The 14,362-nt window shown below is 44.8% G+C and overlaps 1 protein-coding gene across 1 annotated transcript in view; it reads right to left on the minus strand.

Annotated features, from left to right (window-relative positions):
- Positions 1-14,362, minus strand: part of LOC141134915 (C-type lectin domain family 10 member A-like) — an 88,462-nt gene that overhangs the window by 40,054 nt on the left and 34,046 nt on the right. The window contains exons 3-4 of the mRNA XM_073624348.1: positions 10,154-10,237; positions 5,290-5,352 (exon numbers count right to left, since the gene is read on the minus strand). Of these exons, the coding sequence (XP_073480449.1) occupies positions 5,290-5,352; positions 10,154-10,237 (147 nt within the window). The remainder of the gene's footprint in view (positions 1-5,289; positions 5,353-10,153; positions 10,238-14,362) is intronic.

Here is a 14,362-nt window from a genome sequence, read left to right on the forward strand (position 1 = left end):
CCAGGAAATTATAATCCAAACTTCTTTATTTTAAAATCAGGAACATGTCATACAGTACATCAAAGGCAGAGTGTACAGACAGGCAGCTTACGCGTTTCGCACTATATCAAGTGCTTACTCATAGCCAGTTCATACCTGGACAGATTCACCCTAGTGCGGGGACAACATCCACATCGCCTTTGTATAGGGGGAAGCTGTGCTGTGATTAGTCACAGCAGAAGCCGATCAGTGGGTGCCATCCAATGGATGTCCACCGGCATCCACTGATCACCGGGGAGAGGCACAGGACGGCGCTCTGCATTTGTAAACAATGTAGAGCTCTCGACGTGCTGGATTTTGTTTCCCTGCAAAGCACATCCCACACTGTGTACACGTAAACACTGTTTAGGCACGCCATTAATCTTTTGATCGCCCTAGATGTTAACCCCAATTTCAACCAGTGTCATTGGTACAGTAACAGTGCATATTTTTAGCACTGATCACTGAATTAGTGTCACTGGTCTCCACAAAGTGCCAAAAAAGTCAGTAAGTGCCCGATTGTCCACCGCAATATCGCAATCCCGCTATAAGTCGCCGATGCCAGCCATTACTAGTATAAAAATAAAAAAAATGAATTTGTAAATACACTAGATTGCCAAAAGTATTGGGACACCTGCCTTTACACGCACATGAACTTTAATGGCATCCCAGTCTTAGTCAGTAGGGTTCAATATTGAGTTGGCCCACCCTTTGCAGCTATAACAGCTTCAACTCTTCTGGGAAGGCTGTCCACAAGGTTTAGGAGTGTGTCTATGGGAATGTGTGACCATTCTTCAAGAAGCCCATTTGTGAGGTCAGGCACTGATGTTGGATGAAAAGGCCTGGCTCGCAGTCTCCGCTCTAATTCATCCCAAAGGTATTCTATCGGGTTGAGGTCAGGACTCTGTGCAGGTGAGTCAAGTTCCTCCACCCCAAACGCCCTCATCCATGTCTTTATGGACCTTGCTTTGTGCACTGGTGCGCAGTCATGTTGGAACAGGAAGGAGCCATCCCCCAAAAAAGTGTTTGGGGACCTGGGTCCTGCCCCAGGGGACATGTATCAATGCAAAAAACTTTTTTAAAAACGGACGTTTTTTCAGGAGCAGTGATTTTAATAATGCTTAAAGTGAAACAATAAAAGTGTGATATTCCTTTAAATTTCGTACCTAGGGGGGTGTCTATAGTATGCCTGTAAAGGGGCGCATGTTTCCCGTGTTTAGAACGGTCTGACAGCAAAATGACATTTCAAAGGAAAAAAAGTAATTTAAAACTACTCGCGGCTATTAATGAATTGTCAGTCTGACAATACACATAAAAGTTCATTGATAAAAACGGCATGGGAATTCCCCACATGGGAACCCCAAACCAAAATTTTAAAAAAATGCGTGGGGGTCCCCCCAAATTCCATACCAGGCCCTTTAGGTCTAGTATGGATATTAAGGGGAACCCCGCGCCAAAATAAAAAAAATGGCATGGGGTCCCCCCAATATTCCATACCAGGCCCTTTAGGTCTAGTATGGATATTAAGGGGAACCCCGCGCCAAAATAAAAAAAATGGCATGGGGTCCCCCCAATATTCCATACCAGACACTTATCCGAGCACGCAACCTGCCACAGGAAAAGAGGGGGGGACGAGAGAGCGCCCCCCCTCCTGAACCGTACCAGGCCACATGCCCTCAACATTGGGAAGGGCATGTGGCCCTGCCCCCCTCTGATGCTACGGGAAAGCCATAGGGATGTCATAGGGGTGTGTCATTGCGTGGCCCCACCCTCAGTTATAAAAGAACTGTCACCTGAGAGGCCCATCATTACAGCGGGTGCCTCCCATGGAGGCAGATCCTAGGCAGCTTGCGGCTTTTTTTTTGGTTCGTCGGAGCGCGAGAAGAAGAAGAAGACTTTGTGGGACACTTTTATTTTTTTAAAGGACTTGTCCCAAGGTGTATAGTGTTTTTTTTTTATTTACCATTTTCACACATTTTTTGTGAAATGGTAGGGGTACATTTGTACCTCGTTACCATTTCACACAGGGGGGGGCGGGATCTGGGGGTCCCCTTGTTAAAGGGGGCTTTCAGATTCCAATAAGCCCCCTGCCCACAGACCCCCACAACCACTGGGCAAGGGTTGTGGGGATGAGGCCCTTCTCCCCATCAACATGGGGACAAGGTGCTTTGGGGGGCCACTACCCCAAAGCATCCTCCCAATGTTGAGGGCATGTGGCCTGGTACAGTTCAGGAGGGGGGGCGCTCCCTCATTTCCTGTGGCCTGCCAGATTGCGTGCTCGGATAAGGGTCTGGTATGGATTTTTGGGGGACCCCATGCCATTTTTTTTATTTTGGCATGGGGTTCCCCTTAAAATCCATACCAGACCCTTTGTCTGGTATGGATTTTGAGGGGGCCCCCCACGCCATTTTCTTTTAAAATTTTGGCGCGGGGTTCCTCTTAATATCCATACCGGGCCTGGTATGCAATTTGGGGGGACCCCCACGCATTTTTTTTTTTTAATTTTGGTTCGGGGTTCCCCTGTGGGGGAATCCCATGCTGTTTTTATCAATGAACTTTTATGTGTATTGCCGGACCAGCAATTCATTATAGCTGCGCCCGCGAGTAGTTTTAAATGACTTTTTTCCTGTGTGTCATTTTGCTCTCAGACTGTTCTAAACACAGGAAACATGCGCCCCTTTACAGGCATACTATAGACACCCCCAGGTACTAAATTTAAAGGAATATTACACTTTTATTGTTTCACTTTAAGCATTAATAAAATCGCTGCTCCCGAAAAAACTGCCATTTTTAAAACTTCTTTTTGCATTGATCCATATCCCCTGGGGCAGGACCCAGGTCCCCAAACACTTTTTATGACAATACCATGCATATAAGCCTTTAAAATGAGCACTTTTGATTTCTCCCATAGACTTTTAAAGGGTGTTCCGCGGCTTTCGAATTTGCCGCGAACATCCCAAATTGTCCGGTATACAGCACACAGGCGAACACCCGATATTCGTGTTGAACTTACGTTCAACTTGAACATCGAGACCATCCCTGGTTATGAGGAAAGGTTGCGAGCACTGAACTTATTCTCTCTGGAGAAGAGACGCTTGAGAGGGGATATGATTTCAATATACATATACCGTACTGGTGACCCCACAATAGGGATAAAACTTTTTCACGGAAGGGAGTTTAACAAGACTCGTGGCCACTCATTAAAATTAGAAGAAAAGAGGTTTAACCTTAAACTATGTAGAGGGTTCTTTACTGTAAGAGCGGCAAGGATGTGGAATTCCCTTCTTCAGGCGGTGGTCTGAGCGGGGGGGCATCGATGGTTTCAAAAAACGATTACATAAGCACCTGAACGTCTGAAACATACAGGGATATACAGGGCCGTCTTTAATGTTGATTGGACCCTGGGCAAAATTTTTCTTGGGGACCCCCTATGCAATTTTGCTCTCCACCTACTCTGAGACATAAAATAAATATCAGCTAGACTTAAAATCAGTTTACTTTATCAGATCAGGCAGTGATTGGTTGCCTGAGGTTAAAGCATATCATTACCACTTACTGACTGGTTGCTAGAGGTTACAGCACACATTACGGCTCACTGATTACCGTATTTGCTAGAGGTTACAGCACATGATTTCTTCTTGTTGATTGGTTGCTAGAGTTTACTGTACAGTAATACTGCTCACTGATTGGTTGCTAGAGGTTACAGCACATCATTTCTTCACTTTACTTCCTTTATTTACATATGAATGCAGCTGGCCTCAGATATTTACATATGAATGCTCCCGTTATTTGCATATGCATGACAGTTATTTACATGTAAACACAGGGTTTGCAGGTGAGTCATCTGTATACAAAAGGGCAGAACTGGGCAGCATTAGTAGCAGCACTTCACACTGAGATATCAGGACACAGAACAGGACTAAAACTTCAAGGGACAAGGGAATTTAAACTGGTATAGTTGGCAAGTATGAGGCAGCTGCTTTGGGCCCCACAACAATGATAGGGCCTAGGGCAGCTGCCCCTTTTGCCCTACCTTAAAGACGGCCCTGGGGATATACAATGTAATACTGACATATAATCACACATATGGGTTGGACTTCATGGACTTGTGTCTTTTTTCGACCTCACCTATTATGTAGCTGACAGGTCCGGTAAGCCCGGAGACACCAGGGAAGCAGGGGGACCGGGGTTCACCTCTTTCACTGCCTCTAAATTCTCTACAGAGAATTGCCCACAGTATAAGGAAATACTATAAAGTAATGAGGTATACAGTATATACCGTGTCTTGAAGGACACAGACTAGCAGGAGGGTTAGATTATGTACAGTATGTAAAGGATTGTTATTATTCCTCTATCCTAGCACAAATCAAGGCTCTCTAATACTGCTAATGCCCCGTACACACGATCGGACTTTCCGACAACAAAACCGTGGAATTTTGTTTGAAGGTTGTTGGCTCCAACTTGTCTTGCATACACACAGTCACACAAATGTTGGCCAACAATTACGAACGTGGTGACGTACAAGACATACGGCGAGCCGATAAAAAGGACGTTCAATAGTCATTTCCGAGTGATTCCGAGCATGCGTGTTTGTACTTTGGACTTTTGTCCGACGGACTTGTGCACACACGATCGGAAAATCCGACAACAAACATTTGTTGGCGGAAAATTTGGGAACCTGCCAAGCCAATATTTATTGGCGGAAAGTCCGACAATAAATGTTCGATGGAGCATACACACGGTCGGATTTTCTGCCAACAAGCTCACATCCAACATTTCCCGTCGGAAAATCCAATCGTGTGTACGGGGCATAAGGCCTCATGCACATTGGACATTTTCCCCTCTAGACTAGGTGCTTTTCTTCTTGGCAGCAACATTTTGGCAGAAGAAAAAAAACGCTGGTTAAAAGCGTGTAATCTGTTTTTAGGCACGTCAATCACTCGGGTGTGATTTCATTTAATTGGCAAGAATAAGAATTTATTCTGGCTGTTGAAATTAATTTACGCTGAAACGCATGTTAATGTTAACACACGTTAGGCACGTTCACACTCATTTACACGTGTCAAGCGTGTTTTCTGATGCTTCTCCTGGACGCCTTGGCATTGTGTTTTTTTTTTTTTTTCTGCTTCTAAACGCCCCTGCCTCTAAACTGCATGAGTACATAGGCTAAATTCCAGATGCCCCTGGCATGTTAAAAACATCCAATGGGCAAGAGACCCAACACACTATGGGGGGAATTATAGAGCTCTTCAATACTCGAGTCCAATTTACCTTTATTCTTAATGTCATTAAACGCGGAATCCAACTTTGTAATTTTATCCATCATATTGGAATCTGCAGAGGAAAGCAAATATCAGTTTATAATGTCCTCCCAAATCATTACATAATATAATATAACAGGGGCAGCCCATCCATTTAAGGTGTTATCTCCCGTCCCACTTCCCACAGCTCAGCTGTCTGGCCCTTTTTATAACATGTGCAGCCGATCGCACTGTTGCAATTTGCAAACTCTGCCGCACCCAGATCAGGCGTGGCAAAAGTACCAGCCATTTGGGTACCACATGCTTGACAAGGCATTTAAAGCGGAGTTCCGTCAATTTTTTTTAAGTCAGCAGCTACAAATAGTGCAGCTGCTGACTTTTAAAATACAGACACTTACCTGTCCAGGGGGCCCGTGATGTCGGCACTGGAAGCCGATCCGTCCCTTGGCTCTCGGGTGGAGGTGCCGCCATCTTTGGTAAGGGAATCAGGAAGTGTAGCCTTGCAGCTTCACAGCCTGGTTCCCTACTGTGCATGTGCAATCCCACTGGTCCCTGCTGTCTTCTGGGACCTGTGTGTCTCCCAGAAGACAGCGGGGGGGACGGAGAAGGTGCCGGATATGGCAAAGATATCTGCGGATACTGCGGCTAGCTATGCCCGGAAGTGGGAGAAAATATGTGGATCAGACAGGTATTTGCTCTCCCCTCCCCCCTGAAAAGTGGCAAGTGTGAGGGGGGGGGAGGATTCCAAAAAGCAGGAGTTCCATTTTTGAGTGGAACTCCACTTTAACCTCCTAAGAGCACCTGTAAGCCACACACAAGGGACACAATTCTTCTCCTCCTCACTCCTCACCTTTCATGTCTACCCCCCCGCTATATCTCATGACCTCTCAGCTGACAGGGATGATGGTATAGCGAAGGGTGTCACAGGTCTTTGCAGCACGTCTGCCAGCAACACACCACCAGCTGTAGAGTACAGCAGGCAAATTTCACTGCCCCAGTTGCTGCATAGTAAAAGAAAAATACAGTCCCTGCCACCCACATGCCCAGTGTCTAAATTCCAGCTTGTCCAATAAAGAAAGCTTGCAGGGAAAATCAATTTCAATGTTGTTTTTTGTTTTCTCTATAAATGTCAGTTTTGCTGCAGCAGATTCTTTACACAATACAGATGTGCCACTTTACAGGCAGACTAAGGGGACACCCCAGGAACTATATTTTTAAGGTATTTTTAATTTTAATTTAGGGTTGCACCGATACCATAACTAGTATTGGTATCGCTGCCGATACCAAGCATTTGCACAGAAATCGGTATTCGTGCAAATGGTTCGATGCTTGGTCTGATACCTGTTGTATCAGACCAGGCATACTCAGTGTAGCAGGGGGGGGCTGGGCAGCCTCACAGGTAATCAGTGCGGTAGCTGGGGCAGTTACAAGCACCGATTCCCCCCCCTATATAGCCTTTCAATAAAGCAGCTGACAGCCGCTTCTCCTCCTAAAAGCTATATTAGCTATAAGCTAAAAATTTACCATTGGTAATGCACAAGGTTGGTGCACCCTCTTTTCCCCTTTTTATGTTTCAGTTTTAAGAATACCCATTGTTCTGAGGAGGGCAGCAAGACTGCAGGCACTGCTTGATTTAGGGGGTTGGTTGCACCACTTATCCATAGACTAAGCACCCAAGCGCAGGAGATTATTGTTGTTTGCAAACCGAACCGGGGGGTGTTTGGCCCATCACTACTTAGAAACAAACATCTTCTCTCACTCAGCTCTACTGTATATTTTGGGTCTTTCCTCTTCCAATTGTAGAAATACAGTAGCTGTTTGGGAACATAAGGGAATGTTCTCCCGTATAAGGGTACTCACATATTCCACATGTTACATGTATCGCTGTAATTGTGCAAGACACATAATGGGGGTTTTGTAGTGAAGCGACCCTTGTGTCAGATAGGCGTCGGTTGGCCAGAAATACTTGTACTTTGCACTCTCCATCAGGGCTAAAATAGCGTGGCACCCATGGAAGAGGGGTACGTGGACGAAGGAACTCGGGTTCTGGGGGCTCATTAATGGGAGACCTTCCCTGTAGGCTGGTCACGACTAGGCTGTAGGATCTTCTCTGGAGGTTTGGAAATGGACACCTCTCCGGCAATGGGATCACTCCTGGGCAGGAAGTCAGGCCCAATCTCACAACTGGACTCTTCTAAAATCCGCTGGGATAGCGGTATGCCACAAATGCTGCAGAGGGCCAAAAGAGACATGATGGCAAGCTTGTCTTGGGTGCCCAAGTAGCTGAGGGAGCACCCATAGGCAGGCTGGTACCGCTTCCTGGTATCAGTTAATGTTGGCGCTCTCTTCCATGGGAGCTGGTGATTGGCCATGGTGGCTGGTAGCAACACACATGGAGCTCCTTATCGTGAGATCAACCAATCGGGAGATGGAACCTTCTCCAGGAGCCAATCAGGAAACAGTCATGTGTTGTTCACGTGGAATATTTCCAGGCAAGCCTGAACAAGTTCTAACTAGCTAGCTAACACCATGATCTCTTTAGAAGTGGTCTTCAGGTGTATGCAGTAGAGGTAGCCCCACGTTGGACACCACTTTTGTTGGAGGGGTAAGGCCACGTCCTCGAGGTTTCACTGCTAGTTGGGTGCCAATCAAGGGTCACATGGGAGGCCTGCCCGGGGGCGGGTTCTTCTGGTCTATGCTAGGCACCTGTAACAGAATCACAACAGGCTCCACACATGCACTTAATGTAACTCTTGAACTTCTGGACCTCTGTTCAGATTGGGAACCTCTGTGGAAAAAAATTGCTCCCATTGCTCTGGGAGACAGACAGCTGGTGGAAGGAGTGCCAAAAACATCTCCCTTACTGCTAGAGGCCATTCCACCTGCAACAGGTACGTGTTACAGACAGACTGCTTTTTAGACTTCTGTTACCCTAAGTAACCCCTTGTGTCTTCACACTGCAATATTTCCATACAGATGTCTTCATACCCCAAGTATCTTAGTGACCTGAACCATGGGAAGGTGTCGGTTACTGGCATTAAACCCCTTTAGTAACTTCAGACCAGGTGGTCCAACATTTGGAGACGTAACTATTTCCTACGTCCCTAACCCTAACTCAGGCTATGTGCTGCACGGCATACCTGCAAAGTAAGAGTCCATGTAAATACAGAGTCCATCAAAGGCATTCTCCAGCAGCTGGTGTCTTCAGGGGGAACCCCAAGTTCTGATCCGGACCACTGCCCATCTTTTATAACGAAGGATCAGTGTGTCGGACCCAGAGAAAAACCCGCCAAATGGCCAAAGAACTGAGAAAGGCATAAACTCCTACCCTCATGTCCGGGACAGCACTTAACTGGCTATTTCCAATCCACTTACACACCTTCTATTAAGTGTACAAAACCCATAGACAGCTTTACTAACTAGATTTACTTTGCGCCATGGTGACAAGCATGAATACAATGGCTTGTTTGCAGAACTCACTGGTCAATGCCATGATCTACTTGAACACCCAGCCTATATATATTATTATTGAGAAAAATTACCTGTTGATCCTATCCTTTTTTGAGGTGATAGCTTTCTGTGCCCTCTTCTTGTCCTGGTTGTTATCAGTTCAATTTTCTTAGCTGTCTTTAAAGCGGAAGTAAACTTGAAAAAATAAATTAAAAAAAAAACTTTTCCCTTGCAAGGCAATGTTATAATGTGCTAGTATGCATCGCATACTAGCACATTATGTGTAACTTACCTTAAAACAAATCCCTTCAGAGGCGCACTGTCACCGCTGCCAGGGCTTCCATCTTCACCCGGTCTTCCTTCCAGGTTCACAGGCTCCGGTCCTTTGAATGACCGTGCCATGATGACATCACTTCCACGCATGCGTGCAGGAGTCAATGTTTACAGCACAGGGCTCTATAGGAACGACATACCCATGTTGTTCCGTCAGAGCCCTGTGCCACAAACGGTGACTCCCGCACACATGCGTAGGAGTGACATCATCACGGCACAGCCATTCAAAGGACCGGAGCCCGTGAACCCGGAAGGAAGACTGGGTGAAGATGGAAAACCCTGTCAGCGGGGACAGCATGCACCAGTGACATCACCGGCAGCTACACAAGTTAATATCTCCTAAACGGTGCACGTTTCGGAGATATTTACTGTACCTACAGGTAAGCCTTACTATAGGCTTACCTGTAGGTGGACCATAAATAAACAACCCTTATTACCACTTTAAGGGCCACAGAACCATGCAATAGGAGAGGTGTATAATTCCATAGTCCTATCTGGTTTCTATTGTCCTGCTACAGAAGGGTGATTGAGTGTTGTCATCCTAGGACAGGAAGTGTCCTAATGGCAGGATCAACAGAAAGTAGGCCTGAAAAAAGAAAATGAATTCAGCTATCACTTCTAAGGCCGGTAAACTGCAATACATGACATTTCTGGTTTTGGGTTAACATAAGCTTTAAAATAACATTTTTGTTTTAACCTTTTTAATGTAAAAAATTTTAGAAAAAGTTTATGTTTCACAAGGTGTGTTGGCTGGAGATGTCCATCTGCTAAGGTCATCCACAGAACGTGACACTGTGCCCTGGTGTTTGCAAAGAATAAAATGAGATGTTTAGACCTCTGCAGGAGTCATCAACTGCCTGTAAAACCCATAAAATCTAACACTCGGCCATGCACTGGTCATACAAGTTACTATTGAACCACTGCACCCAAATGTCCACCTCTTTTTGGGACCCTACTGGTAAGCCCATGTAATGATAGTATTCTAAGGGCAAAGGGGGCTTCAAACCAAAGTTTCCACAATGAACAACTCTCTCTTTTCTTTATGACAGTGATACAGAGAAGAACATTATAAATGTAGAAGTTATACTCACATAATATAAACAGAACACATATAAAAATGGCCACAATAAAGAACAGGATGAATAGGATGACCACCAGGCACTGTGTAACCCAACCTGTATACAGAGAGGATAGTAAATAACCCTTTAAGTTTCAACTGGTATAAAAAAAAACGTTGTGATATTATACATATCTAAAGTCAATTGGAGATACTCAGAGCAATCCACACTGTATGTCCAAAATTATGTATATACTATATCATACAAAGACATTTTAGACAATCGTGCATTGTGGCAATAGTTTGGGGAAGGCCATTTATGGTTCCACTATGACTGCGCCCCTGTGTATAAAGCCAACCTCATAAAGAAATGGTTTTGACCAGTTTGGTTTGGAGGAACTTGAGTGTCCTGTACAAAGCCCTGACCTCAACCCTACTGAACACCTTTGGGATGAATTGGAATGCCCGTTGTGAGCCAGCTCTTCTCATCCAACATCAATACCCAACCTCGCCAATGGGGACAAATTCTCACTCACAGACACCCTCCAAAATCTTGTTGAAAGCCTTCCCAGAGGATTAGCAGTGACACCGAGTCATTTATATATGTCCACAGTTTTGGAATGGGATGTCCAACCGGCTGATATACAGTAGGTGTGCTGGTCAGAGGTTCACAGACATTTGGCCATATAGTGTATGTGAACATTCTCAGCATGCAAAGACTTTTGTATGATGCTCTGCTCAGTTGTACATAGTTCTCCATAACTAAGGATGAACTGACAGTTTGTTCTAATCTTAGGTTTGGGCTGAACTTTGGCTATGCGAGCGTTTGGCCAAACGCCAAATTTTGGCTTGTTTGGCCCCTGTTCCATGGGAGCTAGGTATATTGTATGGAAGCAGGATTTCTGTTGTTTCTATATGACAGCTTCCAGCTGTCAATGTTTCCTAGGGAAACATGCTGTCATGAAATCCCCAGCCACATAAGCAAAGGGGCTGGGATAACAGTGACATCACTTGGTCACTTGCCATATTTGGTCATGAAAATTAACCAAATATGAGCATGGCCTTAATAGGGCAATGATGTCACTACTATCCCCACCCCTTCTCTTATATCGCTGATGACAGCTCGGAAAGCTATCACTAAGCAATACTGTCAGGATCGATTGTGTGTCCCGAGTAGTCAGATTTTTAATTTTGGTCAGCGCCGCGGGTCCCAGCAAGATTCCATACTAACAACTGTATTGGGCTAAGGGTTTCTGTCAGGGATCTCATTCAGCAAGTGCTCATTCTCGTTAAGCAGATGCTCATTCCTGTTCAGCAAATGCTCATTATAGCAGAGAGCGGAGACTGTGAGCCAAGCCTTCTCATCCACATAAGTGCCTGACCTCACAAATGCGCTTCTGGAAGAATGGACAAACATTCCCAGAGACACACTCCTAAACCTTGTGGACCTAAGCCTTCCCAGAAGAGTTGAAGTTGTTATAGCTGCAAAGGGTGGGCCAACTTAATATTGAACCCTACGGACTAAGACTGGGGTGGCAATAAAGTTCATGTGTGTGTAAAGGCAGGTGTCACAATACTTTTGGTAATATGAGGGATCATCATCAGCATTCCAACTTTACAAAGAATGCAACAAGAAATGTAAGGGTGCAATCAGGGCGGCTAGGATAGAACACGAAATACACATAGCGGAAGAGAGTAAGAGAAATCCCAACAAATTCTTTAGGTACATAAATAGAAAATGAGGTCAGATCATATTGGTCCCATAAAGAATGATGAAGGGAATCTGGTTACTAGGGGTTGGAGAGATGGTGAAAGTATTGAATTTATTCTTCTCCTCAGTCTTCATGAGGGAATCGGGGGGCTTTAGTAACCAAAACTGCAATGTTTATCCTCATGACACGTCACAGGAAGCACCTCCATGGCTAACAGGGGACAGAATTAGAAATAGACTTGAAAAACTTAACATTAATAAGTCACTGGGACCTGATGGCTTGCACCCGAGGATCCTTAAGGAACTCCGTAAAGTAATTGCCAGACCATTGTTGATAATTTTTACAAACGGTCTACTGACTGGAATGGTACCAGCCTATAGGAGAAAAGCCAATGTAGCACCAATATTTAAAAAAGGGCCAAAATACATCCCTGGGAATTACAGACTAGTTAGCCTAACATCAATAGTATGCAAGCTCTTGGAGGGGATGATAAAGGACTATATACAAGATTTTAGTAATAAGAACGGTATCATTAGCAGTAATCAGCATGGATTTGTGAAGAATTGTTCTTGCCAAACCAATCTAAAAGCATTTGAAACAGTTCCCCATAAACGTTTACTGTACAAAATAAGGTCCGTTGGCATGGACCACAGGGTGAATACATGGATTGAAAACTGGCTACAAGGGCGAGTTCAGAGGGTGGTGATAAATGGGGAGTACTCAGAATGGTCAGGGGTGGGTAGTAGGGTCCCCCAGGGTTCTGTGCTGGGACCAATCCTATTGAATTTGTTCATAAACGACCTGGAGGATGGGATAAACAGTTCAATCTCTGTATTTGCGGACGATACTAAGCTAAGCAGGGCAATAACTTCTCCGCAGGATGTGGAAACCTTGCAAGAAGATCTGAACAAACTAATGGGGTGGGCAACTACATGGCAAATTAAGTTTAATGTGTAAAAAATTTAAATAATGCATTTGGGTGGCAAACATAGGAATGCAATCTACTCCCTAGGGTAAGAACTGGGGGAATCTAGGATGGAAAAGGACCTGGGGGTCCTAGTATGCAATGCCAAGCTACTGCTAACAAAGCAAACAGAATATTGGCATGCATTAAAAAGGGGATCAACTCCAGAGATAAAACAATAATTCTCCTGCTCTACAAGACTCTGGTCCGGCCGCACCTGGAGTATGCTGTCCAGTTCTGGGCACCAGTCCTCAGGAAGGATGTACTGGAAATGGAGCGAATACAAAGAAGGGCAACAAAGCTAATAAAGGGTCTGGAGGACATTAGTTATGAGGAAAGGTTGCGAGCGCTGAACTTATTCTCTCTGGAGAAGAGACGCTTGAGAGGGGATATGATTTCAATGTACAAATACCGTACTGGTGACCCCACAATAGGGATAAAACTTTTCAGTGTAAAGGAATTTAATAAGACACGCGGCCATTCACTAAAATGATAAGAAAAGTGGTTCAACCTTAAACTGCATAGAGGGTTCTTTACTGTAAGAGCGGTAAGGATGTGGAATTCCGTTCCACAGGTGGTGGTCCCAGCTGGGAGCATCGATCGTTTAAAAAACTATTAGATAAGCAACTGAATAACCGAAACATACAGGGATATATAATGTAATACTGACATATAATCACACACATAGGTTGGACTGGATGGACTTGTGTCTTTTTTCAACCTCGCCTACTATGTAACTATAATATAGTATATGTAATCAAGAGATTCCATGTGCATATTGAACATCCATCACTAGGGATAAGCTTCGAGTTCGAGTCGAACTCATGTTCGACTCGAACATCGGCTGTTCGCAAGTTCGCCGAACAGCGAACAATTTGGGGTGTTCGTGGCAAATTCGAATGCCGCGGAACACCCTTTAAAAGTCTATGGGAGAAATCAAAAGTGCTAATTTTAAAGGCTTATATGCAAGTTATTGTCATAAAAAGTGTTTGGGGACCCGGGTCCTGCCCCAGGGGACATGGATCAATGCAAAAAAAAGTTTTAAAAACGGCCGTTTTTTCAGGAGCAGTGATTTTAATAATGCTTAAAGTCAAACAATAAAAGTGTAATATCCCTTTAAATTTCGTAGCTGGGGGGTGTCTATAGTATGCCTGTAAAGGGGCGCATGTTTCCCGTTTTTAGAACAGTCTGACAGCAAAATGACATTTTGAAGGTAAAAAGCCATTTAAAACTACTCGCGGCTATTGCATTGCCGGTCCGACAATACACATAGAAGTTCATTGATAAAAACGGCATGGGAATTCCCCACAGGGGAACCCCCAACCAAAATTTAAAAAAAAAATTACGTGGGGGTCCCCCGAAATTCTATACTAGGCCCTTCAGGTCTGGTACGGATTTTAAGGGGAACCCCGCGCCGAAAAAAAGCAAAAAAAAAAGGCATGGGGTCCCCCCAAAAATCCATACCAGACCCTTATCCGAGCACGCAACCTGGCAGGAAAAGAGGAGGGACGAGAGAGAGCCCCCCTCCTGAACCGTACCAGGCCACATACCCTCAACATTGGGAAGG

Source organism: Aquarana catesbeiana, linkage group LG03 (genome assembly GCF_042186555.1).
Source record: "Aquarana catesbeiana isolate 2022-GZ linkage group LG03, ASM4218655v1, whole genome shotgun sequence".
Lineage (NCBI taxonomy): Eukaryota > Metazoa > Chordata > Amphibia > Anura > Ranidae > Aquarana > Aquarana catesbeiana.